Raw genomic sequence first — 21,149 nt, 5'->3', positions numbered from 1 at the left:
ATTCAAAAGCATTGTTGTTTTTAGAATCCAGATCCATTATTCATTCAATACAAGTTATTGTTGGATATTCTCGAGATAAAAGTCAAAATATGATTCTTATGAGCGGTTTAACAAAACATGTGAGTCTTGATTTGGTTTTAAATATAATATTACATTTCCTCTTATATGCTATTTAAAATTTTCTTTCTTATACTATGCTTATTTATTAAAATATTTTTTTTATTTCTGTACATTATTAAATTTTAATAATTAAATTATAGGTGTGTGTTCAGAAAGTGTTATAAAATTTTCTACATATTAATTACAAACAACAAATACATATTTTATAAATTAGTTAAAAAGCTTTATATTCAAAATTGAAGGAAGTATATAGTACTATGGTTCCCTAGGGTCTGGATCTTCAATGACAAGAAGCTCTCTCAGCATATACTTTCCTATGTTTGACCCAACAATTTTTTCCCCCCTGTAAGTAAGGTTGAAGTTGGATTCCTTGTTTAAGGGGTATACACACTGCATGTTGTTCATGTTTTTTCCTCTCCATGAAGTCATTATTAATACAAACTCCAGTTTTTAATATAAGGTCTGGTTTCTAGTTTAATTCAAATTATAAATTAAATCTTATATTCAAGACCAGAGTTAGTATTAAACGAACAAAGAAACTAACTAAAAAACTAACCAAAAAGTTCTTGATAATGTCATTAATGTGCTTGAAAAGACCATGGTGTCATCCTCTAGTTGATGACAAAAGTACAGAGAGATTTAGAAGCCAAGTCTAAACCTAGTAGAAGCATTTTGTACATGTGTTTGGTAGAATTCTTGAGCTGGATTTTGGCCAAAGACATTAGTTTGAATTACCATCTTTCATGAGCGAAACACTCTTGATTTTTGGTATATAGTGTTTTGAAAATATACGTTATGCTTTTACTTTTTCCATGTAATTCTATCTGATTTTTGGATTATGATAAAGCTATTTTAAGTCAGATTGTGAAGTAATAATTGAAATTTGATTTTTTTTTTTTTGCAATCATGTGAATCCAATTATTACATTGATTTAGTGCTTTTGATTTTTCAAACATACTGGCTTCAAAATTCAAGCTTAATTTGACATTCGGAGAGCTGTCTTTAATACACAGCAAAAAGAATAATATGATACTTTTCCAACATTAACTTTATCAGAAAAAATTATGAAAATATATTTAAAAAGCCATTAGTTTTAAATCTAATTAACATAAATTAGATGGAAAGATAGCTATTTTTTTAACCCTGTGAGGTGGGTTTTCTTATGTTTTGAAATAGGTTTCTAGAAACATAGAAGGTGGCATCATGTCATCTGATAGTTCTTTTCAAGTGGAATAATGTGGGTGACTTGTAAAAGGGCATCTTTTGTTTTCACATATTATTATTATAAACAGATAAAGAAAAGGGAATGCTTTTTTTTTTTTTTTATGCTTTTATGACAAAGATTTCAAAGAAATCATTTGGTTGTATTATTATGGACGTGGTGATTTTTTTCCTTTTGTCCTCTCAAAGTCCATTATAGGGTTTAGACTCCTAAAAAATGCATCCGGCTTTTTTATGTTGTAAGTTTTTTCCCCCCCCTTCCATGAGCAGGAATGATTAGAATGATGAATTTTTTTTAATTTAATATATAATTCAACATTTTTTAAGTACTAAAAAGAAGGCATTTTTATTATTGATTAGTATGTTTATAAAGAAGTGAGAAAAAAATTAGACCATACCCATTCTAACCAAAGGATTGAGAAAGAAAATAGACACAAGTCTCACGTAAACAGAATAATTATCAATAGGTTCTTTTTTCCAGAGAACTTGTAAAAAACACATAAAATAAGTTGTAAATTTTATGTTTGGCTCCTGAATATTGTAAAAGGACTTGTAATAAAAATCTCAATTAAACTTCATACCACAAAATTGGGATTAAAATTTGTAGAAGTCTTCCTGTGATGTTTAGAAGTATAACTTATTGGGTGTATTTTTTCACAAGTTCTTGAGAAAACTTATTAAAAAGATCTGCTGCTATTGTATTTATTTTCGCCTGAGATTGATACGTAATCTCACAAAAATCAATGAAACACAACCGTGGAAGAGGATGAAATCAACAATAGTCCTAAAATAAATAAAAAAAAATTATAATTATCTTCTTGATATTGTAAAATGTAAAGGCAGTTTTGACAATTATATTCAGTCTCTTATTACTCTCCTATTATACCAGAAGACATGCACGTCTCTTTCTTAAGCTTATTCCTTTGATTTCATAAAGATGATTTTGGTCCCCCCCCCGGGGCTTCTATTTTACTATCAAATTTTAACTTAATAATATGAATTTATTTATTTAATTATAACATTAATTCCTCCAACTGATTTGTTTAGTTGCTGATGGAAATGCACTTGAAAATGGAAAATGTAAGGCAATTAGAAATCCAGCCAACGATTCTAGCTTTGTTTCTTCATGAATATTTGAAGGCTTAATAATGTCACTGGATTTTTATCACTATCTTCAAGAAAAATCTTACAAAATTGAATAAAACAATGTTACTTGTCCAAACGTAACCAAATCTAATTTCACGCTCATGATCATGATAATATGTTCTGTTCTACTTCTATAACGAGTAAAAACAACGTAATCTTTATAGATCCAAAAACGGAAAACAAATATAAAAAAAAAGAGGTAAATAAACCTATGCTTTTCTGACTCAAAAGAATGATGCTGCACCCTAGGAGAATGAGAATTGGAATGATGGCAGATGGAAGAGAACCAGGGAGGCAAATTTGTTCTTTTTTTTTTTTTTGACCCCAAGAAACAAGTAGAAGGAAAGAAGGCCAAGAATATAGACTGGAAATATGTTCATGCACTGCATATGCATGCTTAGGAGATGAGAAGTAATAAAATGTGTCTGGTTTTGTGTTAAAAAACACTTAAAAGTCATAGTTTTAATAGAAACGTGTGCTTTGGTCTCAACAAAACCACGATATTTAGTGGTTTTCGAAACTAGACACGCATGTAATATGAAAGTGGAAGCAAACTAAGAAGTGATGATTAGTTGATGATGAGGAAGAACTAATTAGGAGGAGTGCATTATTTACCAAAATTGCTGTGAAGTGTTGAATCTTTGTTTCAAGCCATATCTGGGCCACTCGGGATGGGTACGTAATCATGATGATGGTGATGGTCCACGAAACCAGCCACTGGAACGGGGATGCATTTGACAATGGCGGCTAAGGGTAAGCTCACTGAACCAATTAAGACACTGGCTAGCCATAGATCCCAGCTTAGTGGTACTGTTTGAGCAAAGGTACCCAGAAATTCAACAAGTATGGCTTGGAAACATATTGTTGAGGCCAAAACTCCCAGGAAGATCCAGCTGCTGAATATGCCTCGGAAAACATTGATCTTCTCCATGTCACGGCTGTTTATCTCGTTGAATACCTGATGATTTTGCAGCACGGAAAAAATTGCATGACAGAAGATATTATAGTTTTTAAATGCTCATGAGGATTTCTTCAGATAAAGTTTCCTTTGGTGTTTAGTGCAGGTTCTTGGATAAAAATACACTCATCTGATCTTAAATGTAAGATCCATTTTGTAGTGTAAATTATACTATAAAATGAGTCCTATATTTACAGGAAGAGTCCAATTGTTGGAAGAGGAAGAAAAGTAAGCATACAGAAATATGAAGTAACCGTGGTAAAAATCTTCTGCTTTTTTTACATGTACAGATGAAGATAAGCAATTACAGCTTAAAAAGCCGTGATATAGCAACTACATTTGCGAAAACAATTATACAGAATGTCTATAATTTTTATTATATCCTTCTATCGACGATAGGGCATCTGAAGTTTTATAAACAACTTTGAAAGTGTTAAAACGCAACCGTATTTTCTGTAATTTTTTTTTATCTCTGTTCACTGAGAGGGAACTTATGATAGACCCAGTGGGTACATGTCAGCGGCAAGCAAATACACTACTGAAAAATATGCGACCGCCGTAGTAATTAATAGAATGAACAAAATCTACAGTATATTAGGTTGGTTTCTTTTATAAGTCATATAGGAATGTAAGGCCTCTATATAGCAAGGAACATAGTATGAGAATAATCAGAAGACAACGCTAACGAGTGGTTTTTAAGAAAAGCACATTCGTGGTTTACAAAAGAAAAAAAAATTACAACGAAGATCTAAATATTAGAACTGGTACCTGGCAAAATACGAAGACGTTGAATATGAAGGTGTTCAGAACAGAGGTTGCATCAGGACCATTAAGCTTCATAATCTGTTCACCGCGAAATTTGAGAACCAAAAGGACGGCTATCTGATAGAGGCTCTGACCAATTATATTCCTCCACATGATGCCGGTTATGAGATTGGCATTCCTTCCAACAGGTGGTCTTTTCATCAGCCCATCATGGGGAGGTTCTGTGGCCAGAGCCAAAGCACCAAGAGTGTCCATGATCATGTTCACCCAAAGCATTTGAACAGCGGTAAGAGGAGCAGAACCTGAAAATGGAATTCTAGCATAATCAATAAGCAAAGATAGCATGGGTGAGACTAAAGGGATGGTAGAAGACTGTCAAGTTAGCTGATGTAATACCTGACACACATGCGGAAACAAAATTGAGGATGAGAGCCACAACATTAACCGTTAATTGGAACTGAACAAACTTCTGAACATTGATGTACACAGAACGGCCCCATCTGGCAACGTTCAGTATGGTTGTGAAGTTATCATCCATCACAATGACATCCGCGTTCTCTTTTGCGACCTGCAGGACGAGAAAAGAAGTTTAGCAAACAATTTAACGTTAAACACGCAGATTAATTAATACAAATTTTCATCGGCCATACTGAGATATGCATCTGCCATATACCTGTATATTATGCATGACGTTGTAGTTATGTTCTAAAAATATGGGTGGTGCACGAGAAGAATTTTAGCTTCATGCGAAGATCGGAGGAAGTAAATGAGAAAGCCTAATAAATTTAGTCAGGCGATGCTTTATCCGAAATATATTCAATCTTGCAGACCGGGGATCTGGGATGACCAGTGGTGCGGTGGAGAGTGTGGCTTCTGAACGCCAAAGCAGTCGTTCAAGGACAATGTTCTCTAAAAGATAGCAAGTTCTCGTGTATAATTTGGGTTCTCTAAAATATTTCATAGGTGCAGTAGGGACAAATAGGCCCCACTTTTGGCGAGTTCATGGTGCAAGTACTTCAAAGGATCTTGGACACACGGGATATTGACTCACAAAATAAACAAAAAATTGATGACAAGGGGGATGAGTTAAATAGCAAATATAGAGACTGCGACTTACAAACCTCTGTTCCTGCTATGCCCATGGCAAGGCCAATATCCGCCTCACGCAAAGCTGGAGCATCGTTTGTCCCATCACCAGTTACTGCAACAACTTCGTCGAAGTCCGTCCTCAAGTGGGTCACTAAAGTGTGCTTGTCCAGAGGCAAAGATCGAGCCATAACCTATTCAAATTAAGCAGACTTATTTATTAGCTTACCATCCCATCGCTAAATCAACACTACTAGAGTTATCCATGAAAAAGTAGCGAAACCTGTATTTTTGGTATTATCTCCTCCATTTCTTGCTGGGTCTTCTTGCGAAATTCGGGTCCTTCGATGGCTATACCGTCTGTCAAGATACCGCATTCTCTAGCTATTGCTTTAGCAGTAATGATGTTATCACCAGTCACCATCTTTACCGAAATACCAGCTGCTTTGCAAGTTTCCACAGCTTTTTTTACTCCAGGCCTCACAGGATCCTTGATCCCAACAATTGCCAACAATGTAAAGTTCTCCTCAGGAATATTATCCCCACCAGAATTTCCTTCGATATCTTTAAAGGCAATGGAGAGAGTTCTTAGAGCTTCAGAAGCAAAATCATTGATAACTTTTGCGATGTTCCTTCTTTGTTCTTCGAACAGGCGAACGACTTTGCCATTTGTGTCCACAAGTTTGTCGCACATTTCCAGAACTATTTCTGATGCTCCTTTACAGAATGCTCTAGACTTATTGGCAGTACCAGGAAGAGCCACAAGCACTGACATTCTTTTTCTGTTCGAATTGAATGGTTCGATCTTTAAGATCTTGTACTTCTCATTATAAACCCCAGGTTCACCTCCAGAAAGCAACCCAAATTCCAACAATGCCTTCTCTGTCGGAGTACCCATAACCTTATTCTTCCCATTTTCACCTTTGACCACCTCTGAGCCAGTATTCTGAAATATTGACTGCAAAAAGAGGTCAAATATTTGTTCAGAAATGGATGACTTTAACAAATTCTCACTGCTATTGTTTCTCATCTCCTTAGTTTGTCCGCAAATCCATATTTTATGTACTACCATGTGATTTGTGGTCAAGGTTCCTGTTTTGTCTGTGCAAATAGAACCAGCTGAGCCCATCGTCTCGCACGCAGAGAGGTGCCTGACAAGTGCCTTGTCGTTCATTAACTTCTTCATTGCGAACGCAAGGCTTAGCGTCACTGCCAAAGGAAGCCCCTCTGGAACTGCCACAACTATTATAATTACAGCAGTCGCAAAGAAATTGAGAAGCTCAGATGCGTCGTTTAAGGACCATTGAGAGATTTCATTATGAACTATTTTACGCACCAAAAACCTGCCAGTCAGAACCAAGAATGTCATCAGGGCGAAACCCAAGCCAATCTTTCCAATTATGGTCGCAACCCCATTTAATTTGACCTGCAACGGCGTCTCATCGTCTCCCACTTCGTTCAGAGTATCCATCAGTCTTCCCCATTCAGTCCTCATACCAACAGAAGTTACTAACATCTTAGCAGATCCATCTTGTACTTTGGTCCCAGCCAGAAGAAAAGGAGCACGTTGGTCGACATGCACAGCCTCGCTCTCGCCTGATAAGCTTGATTCATCAACTAATAAATTGTAACCCGATATGAATAATCCATCTGCAGGAACTATGTCTCCAATTGATAAATGAACAATATCTCCTACCACTAACTCATAGATTGAAATCTTTTGTCTGTTCCGATCTCTAATGACTTGAATGGTAACATTTTTCTTCTCATTTTCCAAATCTTTAAATTGCAAAGACTGTTTATAGTCACTAACTGATGTGACGAAGACAACTAAGAGAATAGAGAGTGCGATTCCAACTCCATCATACACACCTTTTGGCCAACCTTCAGTGGGGATTCCAACTCCTATTGAAACAAAAGCACATAACAAAAGGATAATGAGAGTCAAGTCTTGCATTGCATCCCAAACGAACATCCAAAATCCTCTTGAGGGCTTCTCAGCAAAGCGGTTAGAACCAAAGACATTTTGTCTATGAGGAACATCACTTGAACGAACACCGTCTTCCAGTGACACATTAACTGCTTTTGCCAATCCTGCTACTCCTCCACTATGTTCTAAGCCTTTGCTATTATGTGATCGGCATATGTTTGCTAAGTCGTCGGGTTCAATAGCAAAACCCGATTCCTTGACCTCCCGGGAGAGCATGGAAGAACCACGCTGCCCAGCTGTGAGAGAAGAAGAAAAGAAGTTAAATTCTTTATATTTGTGTATTTAAAATAAGACTGATACAAATGACTATAATTGTCAAATTAAAACAAACAAGAAATAACTGAATCTACTCGGAATTAAATGTAAAATACCGTCAATAAACTGCAATGCTGCTTTTTGCACATAGAGAGCTACTCGTACTTTTTCCTGTTCAAGATAGACGCCATTAGCCATGTAGTAGCGGCAGATTGTAAGGATTTTCATGCAACTTTAAGAAAAGTAGGCACGGGGAGAATGGAAATCCCACGCAGGCAATGCATTCGAGAATGGGTAAGGGAATCCTACAGAGGCAAGGCTAATTTGTTTTTGGGATCCTTTCTCAGTGGCTAATTTGTCTTTCTTCTGAGAGTTTCAAGGCCTTTATCGCCTCGCTAGTCAACTTTCCTCCCCAACTTTACTCCATCAAAATTTTCGGCACATGCTGTGTGTGTGGCTTGGAAGCTCACTTCGTCGTCTAAGCAAGATGGTGTTGAGACCTTATTTAATAGCTTAAAAGCTATTGACATTGTGGGGCACCAGTATGAATTGGTGATCCGTGATGGTGTCTTTCTATGTCTCTTGTTTTATAGATATTGCCGAGTAGTATCTACTCCTGCGCTTTGGGACTTCAAGCAGTATTGGATTTGGTGGCGTTACTGTTGGTTCGAGATGGGATTCAAGCTTTTGCTGGCGTTCGAAATGCTAACCGTTGTGTTTGTTGGTTTGTTTGTTTGTTGTTTTTTGGTTTCATTTATAATATGTCATTTCCTTGTTTTAGTAATGGGCCAACCTTTTGTTTTAGTTTATTTGAGTTTGCTCAACTTAGCCGGCCTTTTATGTGTAATCTTTTTATTTAGTTTGAATGAAATTGTCTTTTAATTAAAAAAATGAAAGGCAGAATTTTGGGTGGGGACAGCTACAAAAATAGGTCAGAGAATGAGGCCCAAAGCCCCCCAGAGAAACTAAGGGGGTGTTTGGTAAAACCAAAACCTAGGTTTCAGAATCACTTTTCCGCAAAACGAGGTAACCTCCTCCACATATTTACTTCGTAATCCGTAAAAGCACTTTTGAAACCATGGTTTGGTTTCTATCCAAACACCAGAGAAAGGCTGGATAGAGTTAAAAGCTACTCCTCCGGTCCTTATTATAAGACCCAATTTGACTTTTTATTTGGTCCTAATTATAAGACCCAATCCATTTTCTCTCTTATATTTATGTATTTCTTTCCAAGATAATCCTTCTAATAATGATAGTTTTAGCCAATATACTTAATTAGCAAGGATATTTTAGGAATAACAACACTTATTTATTATAAATAACCAACTTAACTTACTTCCTTAATCTCCTCAAATAAGTCAATTGGGTCTTATAATTAGGACCGGAGGAGTATATTTTTGTAGTGTTTATTTTGTCATATGGATTTTATACCGAATTTTATTAAATTTAGGATAATAGGTAATGATTATCGTATAATTATTTAATCGCATTCAATTTATTCTCATTTTTTATTTAATTCATGACCTATTTTAATACAAGAATTGTTCTTCAATAAATTATTAAATTATTATTTATAATTTAGTTACATTAAAAAAATATTTAGTACATAATTATTGTTTTGAGTATTTTTTATCAAATAATTTTTTAATTTGTTAAAATCAAAATTTTAACATTTTTCTCCCACCTCTAGTGACCGCCATCAATGTTTTTTTCTTCTGTCGTATATTTGGTGTAGGATTATCTTAATAGAATTATTTTGTCTAATACTACCTCTAGTTCTAACTAAATATAAGAGCTAGTTTGACTTTTAATTTGGTTCTACATACTACCTTCAGTCCTAATTATAAGAGCTAGTAGACTAATTTGAAGAGATTAAGCAAATAAGTTAAGTTAGTTATTTGTAATAAATAGGTATTGTCTTTCTTAAAATATCCTTACTGATCAAGTTTATTGGTTAGAGCTACTATTATTAGAGAGACTACCTTGAAAAAAAAATACATAAATATGAAAGACAAAGTGGATTGAAGTCTTATAATTAGGATTAAATAAGTCAAACAATGTCTTATATTAAGAACCGGAAATAGTATAAGATTTTAATCCACTTTGTCTCTCATATTTATCTATTTCTTCCAAAATAATCCTTATAGTTGTATATATTAAATATTTCATCAACTGATAGTTCTTACTAATACACATGATTAGCAAGAACATTATAAGAAAGATAATGCATATTTATTACAAATAATTAATTTAATAAATTTTTTTAATCTATTCAAATTAATCAACTAGCTTGTATACTAAGCATTGAAAATAATAATTCATTGCTAATGACATTGATCTTCACGATCGGGAACCGGAGAAGCACTACTCCCCCCCCCAAAAAAAAAAAAGGATAATCATGAAAGAATAGAATGGCCTCGAGTAAGGGGAAACACCACGAATATATACCATTGCCTTTCAAGCATGCAAAGATGAAACCTTTTATCATAGTTACGTGGGCTACCTAAAACATATAGGTGCGTAAACTTAACAATAATACTCGGCAAGTGCCTAGCCAACTAATTAGACAATGGTAAAAAGGGACGCGACCACTTTAATCCATTAGAGATCATAAACCCTATTACCTTTTGGCACAGTTAATTCATTGGCACTCTGACAAGTCATTTGATTAAAGCAATATCAGTGAAAACCAATCCTATACAATCATTCAGTTGTGACTACACCTATATCTTATAATTACACTCCTGAACCCTTTTCCCCCTAGTTATCATGCCTATCATATGCAGTTAATACTGTGAAGTCAACAGGGGTGTCCAAACTTGAAATCAACTTTCCTTGCGACACAAGAAACAATACATGTATAGATCGTTTAATCTGTAGATCTGTTTATACCTAAGAAATAGCTGGAGTTCACCAATATTGGTCCATCTCGGAGCCAGGAAAGAAAACAAAAAATATAATATACGCACATATATACATGTAAAACGGATTAGAAGTCATTTTAAATAAAGTAATAAAACTTGTAAGATTTAGGAAATATTTGGATAGAAACGAAACCATGATTTTAAAAGTGATTTTACGGTATACGAAATAAATATATGAAGGAGTTTGTCTCGATTTACAAAAAAATATTTTTGAAAAGTATTTTTACAGCTTAATCAACTTTAACTAATTAAAAAAATGCCACAAGAGGAAATAAGCTGTCCACCATCAAACTAGCGATACGTCACCTAAGACTTTCGAAACATTTGGAAAAAGCGATTATACAGAAGCAATGGTCATATGATGGAGCATTTGTGAAACAGAAGTTCAATTTGGTTTGGTAAATTTCAGTATGGATCGAGGACTCGAGTATTCAAAGCTTATGATGTGAAATCAATTCTACGTACACGTATGAAGAAATATATTCATGCAGGACAGTAAAAAAAATTTCAAGGAACAATCACCCCTCTTTAGCATTGAAAAGTCCATATATAGGATAATACTAGTACTCTTTTGTCGTAATTAAATGGTTTACTTGGTTTTTTCCCCCCTTTCTTTGACACATCTTAAATGCTACGGAAAATGATGAGAATGACAGGTGGCAAGGATTACCAGAAATGCAAAAATTCCGAGAAAAGTCGATGGATACTGTGTGAAAGTGAACTGCATAAGCCAATGACAATCTAATCGCGCTAACAATTTGACTTTGCTTCTGTTATTCTTGCGGTTTAATAAGCGCACAATCTGAGCCGCAGCAATTTTCCATCTCTATTTCTTTGACGAGAAAATTTCGAAAATGAACAGGAAGGTTCATCTCATAACGAAGACATCCAGAGATCATAACCAGACACTTCAGGTTTATCATTCTAATTGTGGAAATGCCGATCATAACATCCAAACTAATCACTAACTCAGTGCATGTAATCGAGAACAGAGCAATCCGTTTCAATTCGGGAAAAAATCATGGACCAAAAAAAAAAGCCAAATCTATTTCGTTTTATTTCCAAACAGACATAAACCACGTTGATAAATCAGTTTCTATAAAACGAAGAGAAAGAAAAAGATCCAAATGGAAACACAGTTTCTGCAAGAGCTGAAAAAAGATAAGAGAGAACAGAGTAGTCTCAAACCTGGAGTTTCTTGCGCTTCTTCTCAGCCTCGGCGCGCTTAGCGAGGTCAGCGACCATGCGAAAGCGGCGACGAGGATTCTTGACGATGGAGACGGCGGATCTCCAGCGGCGGAGGTTGGCCTCCGAGGGCCGCTTGGGCGACACGTCGAAGTTCTCTCGGAGGTACTGCTCCATATTGTTGCGGCACACTCAATGCGAATGCGAGATTATGCTTCCTGGATCCAGTGAGAGGGGAACTCAAAGCGATGAATCTGTTGGAGAATACCAGACTGGAACTAGAAATGGTTTTTGAAAGAAAGGTTCAAACATGACCGGATTTGGCGCGAATCAAAAGAGATCCATTAGCTTCTTCTTTATAGGCCAAGTGCTAACTGCATTGCGTGTTTAGCCAATGCTCTCTCTTCGCTTCTTCCCTTTTTTTCCCTTTTCTTTTTTAATTAAATACTTATTTTGAATGTCCGGTTTTTTTAAATACTGCCTCTGGTCTTAATTATAAGAGCTAATTGATTAATTTGAGAAGATTAAGGAAAGAAGTTAAGTTAGTTATTATAATAAATAGATGTTGACTTTTCTAAAATATCCTTGCTAACTAAGTGTATTGATTAAAACTACTACTACTATTGTTAAAAGGACTATCTTGGAAAAAATGCATAATATGAGAGACAAAATGGATTGGGATCTTATATTTAGAATAAAAATAAAAGTCAAACAAGGTGTTATATTAAGAACCTGAGTAGTATAATATTTATATGATCAATATCAGTCACGCAAATCAATTGGCTCTGAAATTTCTACCCCTTGTAAATTGTAATGGACAAATTCTTATGTGTAAATTTCTAGGAATTTTCGTTTTTTGCAAAACATTTATTATTATTATTATTATTATTAATTTATTATTAACAAGTTTCATTCTACTCTATCTTTTTTTCTTTGGTTAAGCACATGTATCTTCTTATTAAAAGTAATCTCATTCGAGGTACTGTCGGGTATTAAATATAGATACCTCTTCTAGCAGAAATTCAAACCTTAGTTCATTACATTATGAGAGACTAGCCCTTTCTGTTAGACCCAACTCCTGGTGGTCTCTATCTTCTTATTGTATTACTTTGTTTATAATTACCGTGATATTATGACGTACTGTGAAGTTTGAGAAATGAGTCTAATTAATAATATGGTTTATTAAAATCGTTATATTAAATGTATATTAAATTTAAATTCTCCACTATTTGAAATTGTTGTGATATTATGGGCTTTTCTCGGTTATGACTTACTATTATATGACGGTTAAGTTTTGTCAAATATTTAGTTATTCTGCAGAAGTCATGATAATCTCTCTTTCTTCTGAAGGAAAAAAAATAATTAGTCTTTTTTAGTATATTTATTTCAATTTAGGTTCAATCACCAGAATTCTTTTTAATTAGTCAAAATATATATTATTTCGGGGGGAAATATTTAAGTGTCAGTCCTTATTTATGATGTGTTGCGAGGTTGCTTATATTCATCTGAACTGGCAAATAACATGCTGACCTGAGAAAGGGATGAATATGACCTGGGACAGAACGCTGATAATGGGCGCCCAGTAAACCACGGAAACATGAGTCGAACCAATTCTATTCTGTTTAATTTTGACCCACTTACAAATAATTCATTAAAGTTTTAAAATTACAAATGAAATCATTTATTTTCACATTATAAGTAATGATACAACATCACTTTCAAAAGAAAATTTTCATTTTCTTCCCCGAATTTCATCATGTCAAATATGAATGGCATCTATTCCCAAAACAAACTTGTACATGTTGCTTGTTGTACAAGGTTTCATGCACAGATTCTATCATCAGTCAATAATTTTGACTGGAGGCATTTCGCGAAACAAAACTTTTCTCAAATATTTATTTCGTGCAACACTTAGGTGCCCTTTTTAAGCTAATCCAAAGGGCACTAAAACGGATCAAGAGATATCAAATAAAAAAATCACTGTAGCATTCTACAACTAGTCTCAGAAATTTCTCAGTCCTAGTGACCATAACCAGAATAGTTGCTTGTATATTTATATAGGAAATTTCTCCATCACTTCCGATTACCTCAAACACTGCAGGAAGGGTTCGTGCTTGGAAGAACACACATTTTAACATTTGCACAACTAGGAAAATATGTCAAAACTACATGCCATACAAAACTCACACGAGATTATGATTCAAGGCTGTTGACCAAGGAGAGAGGGCCTGTAAAAGACATGGCTTTGAGCAATCTGGATCCGGTCACGTGGATCATTCATGGTCTCATCTCTTAATGCTTCAAGAATGGCCTGTGGGGGAGATTCCCTGAAGATTCAAAGTCAGCAAAACCACAGAAAACGGCAGTTCCATTCTACAATAGGGATAATTAAATAAAATTACAGCTTTCCATGTGCGGGGCTTGTGTGTTAACTCCAGCCAAAAGATCCATGGAGCGTTTGTATACGTATATTTCTTGGACTAGGCCAGGCTTCTGCTAGAACCCAACAGCCTTAAGCATTGGGCCAAAGCCTACCTTAAGTGAGGAGAATTCAACATGTTTGCTTTGATTTATTAGAGAAAAAGTTGAACTTAATAAATTTTGAAAGTAAAAAAATAGATGTAACAAAGAGAAAATAAAAAGAATGAGAATAAATAAAGACTATAATGCCAAATTGAGGGAGTGAGAAAACTTTTCGGGTCAGCCCAAGCTTGCGTTTGGCCGAAAGCGTATAAATCTAATAAGATGATGAGCTTGAATTTTTAAGCCCACAACCCACCAAATGCTCGGCCCTCGCCTCGTTCTGCTATGTTAAACTAAGCATATCCTCAGTCCAAAAGAAAGAAAGAAAGAAAGAGGGGGGGGGGGGAACTAAGCATATCCATGCCAAGCAACTCTAAATCACAGCAAGCCGAATCCCATGATCCATCATTTTTTATTTTCAGGTTTAAAAGAAGAAAAAGTAAGAGGGCGGGTAGCAAAGTTTATTACCTTATTATGAGTATTTTATGTAACATCTTCAAGATGGGGCAAAGCTCCACTGGAGCAACATGCTTATTTTCTTCAGGATTTAGGACATTTAAGCTGGACTGACTAAGTAGCTCATAAAATGCTTTAACTGCAGATACTCCCTACAACATGAAAAGCGGAATCATTATTTACAAGCTGCAACAGTAGAACCTTAAGATGGTTTTTACATGTGAGCACCTTATGTAGGAGGGTTAAGTGGTAATTCAACGAGCAACCCTTTAAACCAAAGGGAGATAAATTGATTTTGAACTAAAGCAAATGGGGTAGAATGTAATTCACATGAAATTTAAAATTTTCTTTTTTTAATGTGCTCACTCATTATGTAAATATATTTCGTAAGTGTTTGAGAAAACAATTCCACAGACCCAGTACCACCTACAGAATTCCAGTTTCTTTGATTCTTTCTAATCAGACTAAAGATGCATATCAATAAGAAAAATAGAAACAAAGAAATTTGTACCTGAATCATCCCCTTGCCCTTGATGCTATCACCCATTTCAAGGCTCAATTCCCCTTCGGCCAGCTTTTGTCCATACCAAGCATTACGACCTTTCAACAAGGTTACATATGTATCGGCCAACAGAGGTCCTGCAAGTCTCTCTGGTTCTTCAGCTAGTAGGTGAGTGATAAAAATCATCTCTGATGTGCAGTGAGCAAAGTACACTGATTTGCTGGTGGCACTTTCCTTTGTTAAAGCAGCTACCATTCCTGTCTCATTGAAATTTATGCACATATATTACAAAATTTAAAATTATTTTTTAAAAAAGAAAGCATTTTTGCGGTGTACCATCCAAAGACAACATACAGAACAATCTCCAATGTGAAAAGCACATATTGACCAATCAACTGACAATGAGACAATGTCATATGGTGCCAAATGGTTATATATGTAATCTTAATTACAGGACAACAATTATCTAACAAAAAAAGGATTTCTTTCAGGAACTTCAATTAGAGAAACAGAGTAACACCTTCTGTATGTTTCTAAATGAAAAATCGATTTCCCACTAGTCTTGAGATCTTTATAGATCAATATGTACATAACTAGATTTTCTCAGTTCTAATCAACACAACTATTATAGTGTAGCCAATTTCTAACAGTAGGTATTAAGATTACATCGTTAGTTTATAACTAATAAAGAGATAGAGCTTGTGTTGAAAAAGTCACGTCCCAGATGCATAATACATATAAATTCTATGAAGGAGAGAGAGAAAGAGATGTCATTACAATTGACTAGTAGCTACTTGTATAGTATTACTTTTATTCTTACAATTGCACGTGTGTTAGACATGCATCAGTAGTGCATTGTGACAGAGCCAGCGACTGATGTGCCAGAAAACATGCGTGCTCATGATTCATAGTCGGTAGGGATGTTAAGGATACTTGATGACTTGCATTTCATTCCCCATTTCTCTCTCCCTTCTTTCAATTTCTTTTATTATTCCTTTTTTTCTGTTTTTTTAATGGCAAGATTCCCACATCTCTTTTCACTAGAACAAAATAATGACAATTTCAATCCAGAAAACACCAAGAGCAACAGCATGGCAAAGATCTAGAATGGCTATTATCTATGCCATGCTTCAACAAATATGCATTGACTGGCTTCTCTCACGTAGTTTCTGAATAATGCAACTAAGAAAATAATCTAAACTTTACCAGCTCCAATAGCATAGACATTCTTCAGTCCACCCATAACTTCATGAGTAACAAGATCACCATTATCCCACACAACAAAGTGGGGCTGCCTCAAAAACTTTGCCAATGGCTTCCGCCATTTTTCTGCTCCACATATCCGAGCATTTGCATATTCCTTATTGTAAATCTCTGAAGCAATGTTAGGTCCTCCGAGATAAAGAATGTTCTCCATGGGAACTCCAGCTGCAAAGCATGATGTCCGTCAGTGAAGGGAATGGAAACTTAAACATATAGCGTGAGGGCATGTATGCCATTATCTTGCGATAGGAAAGTACATCATGATTCATGCACTCAAATGGGGAGAACTTCATTTATGTTTATGCTTTTGTTTTCTTTTCCTGAAAAAAAAAAACTAAATTATTAATGTAAGATTCGATAGTATGAGCTTGTACTGATGCCAAACAAATTAAAACAAATGTGAAACAGAAGTCATATATATGGCATCAGCAATAAATATTACACACTTGGCGTGCTTCTGATTATTAAACTAAGATATTCACACATACCAAGTTCTTCCCTATTTTATCATTACCTCGACATTCACACATTGCATTAATGCTCCATATTAAAAAATAGGCCAATTAGTCCATAAAAGAATTAAAATAGATATAAACTAGCAGAAGTTCTATAAAGCAAAGCAACATGGCAAATAAGTATGCCAAAGATAGCCCCATACTGTATTTTGACAGCTAAATTAAGCTTGAACAATCATTTCAATCTCTAGGATATACTAGAATTATGTTTCAAGGAACTAAAGCACAGCATCAAAGTACGCCAAAGATAAGCATGCTTCAGAAAAGCTTGTACACTCAAACACACAGAAACAGATGCCATCAGGATCTTAAATTTCAGCGAATAATCATGAGGAACTGTCTCTTGTGAGCAAATGGAGAGATTTTTTTCCCTGGGACAAAAAGAGGCAAGAAGAGGAAAAGACATCGAGCTAAAAGTATTCATCATCTAGCTTGTACAATCAAAATTACTAATGGATGGAGAGATGAGATTTTACCACAAGCGATTGTAGGATTTCAAATCCTTCCAAGTTGGCACCCACCAGCAAAAGGAAAGTTTACCGGAATTTAGTCTACTATTTTCATTTGGATATTTTTATCATGCTCATCGGAACACCATTCCAATCAACCCAGCTACTAGTAAAGTCCAGCTTTCCAGTAAATGGGATGTGACCAGCAATTTTCCGACTTTGTCGAGGAAAATTCATTGCCAAATGAGGAAGATAAAAAGGAATGAAAAAAATAAACCAAAACCATTTAATGAGTGTAGGGACTGCAACAGGTCTGGAGGCTCCTACTTCATAAATGAAATGAAAATTCAGGTTGTTTGCAATGAAGAAGAAACCTACAGCAGCAGCAGCAAAAGTTGTTCTCAAACAACTTAAAGAAGGCCGATAATGAACATGGTTAAACCATGTCCTATCAACTATGATTTAGGCCTAATTGGTCATGATATGAGGTTATCACTAGTTGAATTCTTAATGAGAACCTTTTCAATGATTTGTTTTCAATAACATGTCTTAGCTGTGTACCCTCAGGCACAGAAAAATTACAGAAAATTGTCATCATATAAGGGATGATAATAGTTAGTCACGTCCCCATTAACAGGCATAGCTTTTGTGGTTTTGGTAATATATTATAGTAACACATGCGCGCGCGCACGAGAGAGAGAAGCCATAAAAAAGGTCACAAAATGACACTGGTAGAGGGCCAACTTAGCAGCAAAGATGCATTCAAAGGCACCGGAGAAAATAAATACTCCCTCCGTTCCTTATTATAAGAGACGAATAACCGAATTACGTTGATCAAAAAAGCAGTTAAAATTAGTTAAGAACAATCAATGTGTGAAAAATATAATTTTTTTCCAAAAATGCCCTCATTAATAAGGAGAGAGAGCATGAGAGAGAACAATTAAATTATTGAAAGAAAGAGAAGTGGGAGGGAGAGAGAGTGTGAGTTGGAGACAATAAATATGGATAAAATAGGAAATCAACACAAAAAAGTAGAGACAACTTTTAAGTGTCTCTTATATATAGGAACATGCCATAAGCATCAAATGTCTCCTATAATAAGGAACGGAGGGAATACAGCATAAGCGGAAACCTTAGAGGGCAGATCACTCTATGAACATATACCCTTACCCCAAGTGCATGCTGAAATGAATGTTCATGAAACTTACTTGCTCGATTAATCATGAGAGTGGGAGTTATGATTCGTGGCTCAAGACCCAATTCAGCCTCTACACCTTTTGCCAAGGAAATGATGACCGGAGCTGAGATCCTCTCTTTCCAATATTTACTAATTTCTTCAAATACCTCACGGGTTTCTGTCGATGGTAAACCATTAATCACAATATCAGCATCCCACACAGCCTCCTGCAAGTTTGTCACAACCTTCAGAGGACATAGAGGGGTATCAATCATATTCAAACAAAACCCATCTTTCAGAATCTCATCTGCATGAAGTGTTCGATCACCTAATCTTGCCTCAACATATTTCAGATATGCACACCGCCTAATTAGCCTCCTCAAGACATCCTCCCTTGAATTAATCACCTCAAACAAATGCTCAGCTGTGGCTCTGTCAACAGTTCTCCCGGGTCTTCTCCATATCCGTATGTGAACCTTTTCTCTTAAACTCCCGTAAGCCTCCTGCAACATAGCAGTAAATACACTACCCCAAGCACCAGCTCCAACTCCTACAATTCTCAAGGGATCACCCTCCACTTTGCACATAAGCCGACGAAGCTCATCGACCTTCTCTTCCAAACCCCCCTTTCCATTTTTAACAGAACCATTGGGATATACATTTTGGTTCATATCTCCGGTGCTTCCAACCATCGTTCCAAACGACACTCTAAACGCCCAACGTTTAGATGAAAAATGCTGAGAGATATTAGCTAACAATCTAGAATACACTGGAATCTTATCGGTAATTATCATCCAAGCCGTAGCGTTTTTATACCAATTTCACACGAAAGCATCCATAAATCTCTTGAACACCAGAATGATATCGCACTGGGGGTAGGTCTTCTGTGTTCCAACTAAAACAAACAACCCCTTTCAATTGCATCACAAAGAAAATACAGAATAAGATACGAAGAATCAGTTTCAGGAATTTTCAACAATTCCAATTGGATTTCTTAATGGTTATAAGGTCTACCAACATGCAGAAACAAAAGCCCAAAAAACAAAACCACTAAACTCAAATCCACAAGTTCGGTGATCTAAACCCAACAAAACAGTCAAAAAAGAATGATTGGCGGAACAAACAATGTATGTCGGCGGATCATCCAACGCGGCAAGTTGAACTTTTCAGCCGCATAGGAAGCTTCCTTCTGTTTCACGCATTTCCAAGCAGGGATCCATTCACTGAAAAATTCCCCATATAAGAAACCAATCACTGCAAATTTCCAGCGAAGAGAAACCAGCTTTTCCCAAATGGGGGGTGAAAAGTAGGGATTTAAATATTGCTGGCAAATGCGTGTAAGATAAAAGAGAAAGCAACGCAGGGTTTGAAAACGCTTTCGTAGAAAGCTCGTTCGTCTGTCGTCACCCTCGGAGGGCCACGCCCAGTGATGATTGCTCTGTAGGCTGTACCTCCGTGTCGCCTTGCTCAAGCGCCGTCACCGGTTGCTGACGTCATTACTTTCATGATTATCATCATCCATGTCAAATCTCAAATGTCAAGGCCATTGCGGATTTGCTGGATAAAAACGGGGAACAATGAATAATCTGAATTTCTGGAAATTACAATTTGTTAATTACTAACCCTTCCAATCCTAATTTAAATAGATTAAAAAAAATTAAATTAATTATTTATAATAAATAAGTGTTATTTTTTTCTAAAATATCTTTACTATTATTATTAGAAAGACTACTTTAAAAAAATAAATAAATATAAGAGAAAAAATAGATTAAAATCTTATATATAAAATCATAATAAAAATTAAACAAGAAAGTAGTACAATCTTAAGTGTACTAAAAGTTCCAATTTAGAAATATTAAAACTTTCAACTTGAATATCATTCATGACACAACTCTGAGGGAGCATGACTAGGTTGGAGTTGGAACTTTGAATCTCCATAGTATTGTCTTAATCTGGTGATATGTCCTTGAGGTGATAAGAATATTTGATTCAAAGTTCATTGCATATTCTTGTGGTACAAAGTAATTAACAATGACTATACTTGTCCCTTCATTTAATAATTAATGGAGAGGCGTAATTATTTTGGAGATAAATATAAAATTTTGATTCATTTTGTTATCTAAATTTACAATTTTTCCCTCTATATGTTAAGAAATTTTTTTTATCAAGAAAGAATTTTTCTAATAAAAATGATTTAAATGAGTATTTTAGATAAACCTATATTCATTTTATTATAAATAATTAATTTAATTAATTTTGTTGGTAAAAATATCTCTTACATTTAGTATAAGAGAAAAATGCTAATGCTAATGTTACTAAATGTTGATTATATTCCATGTCCTGCTAGTAATGTGTATAATCCACCTAGGTTAACATTTGAATCCTAAAGTATCTACTTTTAAGAAACAAAACATAATGCCGAAACAAGAAGTTATGCCTGAGATAAATGAGAGACACAATCAAGGCAAGAATTTGTATATCTTACATTTTGTAGCCTAGAGGAGCCAGATTTGCCCTATTTTATTAGGACAAGCTTTTACTATACCCATGCAAGGCACGAGAGATTATACTTTAATGCTTATAAAATCTTAAACAAGTACATTGCATTGTTTAG

The 21,149-nt window shown here is 35.2% G+C and overlaps 2 protein-coding genes across 2 annotated transcripts; both read right to left on the bottom strand.

The window, feature by feature from the left end:
* Positions 1-3,133: 3,133 nt before the first annotated feature.
* On the bottom strand, positions 3,134-11,827 carry LOC114739144 (putative calcium-transporting ATPase 11, plasma membrane-type). The gene is made up of 7 exons (XM_028927195.1): positions 11,654-11,827; positions 7,658-7,712; positions 5,580-7,522; positions 5,332-5,490; positions 4,607-4,778; positions 4,214-4,512; positions 3,134-3,445 (listed from the first exon to the last, which is right to left on the bottom strand). Exons 1-7 carry the CDS (start codon positions 11,825-11,827, stop codon positions 3,134-3,136), a joined length of 3,114 nt encoding a protein of 1,037 aa, XP_028783028.1.
* Positions 11,828-13,521: 1,694 nt separating this feature from the next.
* On the bottom strand, positions 13,522-20,043 carry LOC114739148 (probable glycerol-3-phosphate dehydrogenase [NAD(+)] 1, cytosolic). The gene is made up of 5 exons (XM_028927202.1): positions 18,567-20,043; positions 16,338-16,559; positions 15,141-15,388; positions 14,642-14,781; positions 13,522-13,977 (listed from the first exon to the last, which is right to left on the bottom strand). Exons 1-5 carry the CDS (start codon positions 19,327-19,329, stop codon positions 13,851-13,853), a joined length of 1,500 nt encoding a protein of 499 aa, XP_028783035.1. The 5' UTR covers positions 19,330-20,043; the 3' UTR covers positions 13,522-13,850.
* Positions 20,044-21,149: the final 1,106 nt, after the last annotated feature.

Source organism: Neltuma alba, unplaced genomic scaffold (genome assembly GCF_004799145.2).
Source record: "Neltuma alba isolate B1F8T4 unplaced genomic scaffold, ASM479914v2 tig00013780_pilon, whole genome shotgun sequence".
Lineage (NCBI taxonomy): Eukaryota > Viridiplantae > Streptophyta > Magnoliopsida > Fabales > Fabaceae > Neltuma > Neltuma alba.
The sequence above is the reverse complement of the archived record's forward strand: the minus strand, read 5'-3'. Positions and strand labels throughout refer to the sequence as shown.

Coding starts and splice junctions, on each gene's coding strand:
- LOC114739144 (XM_028927195.1), bottom strand. CDS start 11,827: ATGGAGCAGTACCTCCGAGAGAACTTCGACGTGTCGCCCAAGCGGCCC. Junction 5,491..5,579: donor AGATAATACCAAAAATACAG/GTTTCGCTACTT, acceptor TAATTTGAATAG/GTTATGGCTCGATCTTTGCC. Junction 3,446..4,213: donor ACGTCTTCGTATTTTGCCAG/GTACCAGTTCTA, acceptor CAAAATCATCAG/GTATTCAACGAGATAAACAG.
- LOC114739148 (XM_028927202.1), bottom strand. CDS start 19,329: ATGATAATTACCGATAAGATTCCAGTGTATTCTAGATTGTTAGCTAAT. Junction 14,782..15,140: donor AGGGCAAGGGGATGATTCAG/GTACAAATTTCT, acceptor TTCATGTTGTAG/GGAGTATCTGCAGTTAAAGC. Junction 13,978..14,641: donor CATAAAATACTCATAATAAG/GTAATAAACTTT, acceptor TTGAATCTTCAG/GGAATCTCCCCCACAGGCCA.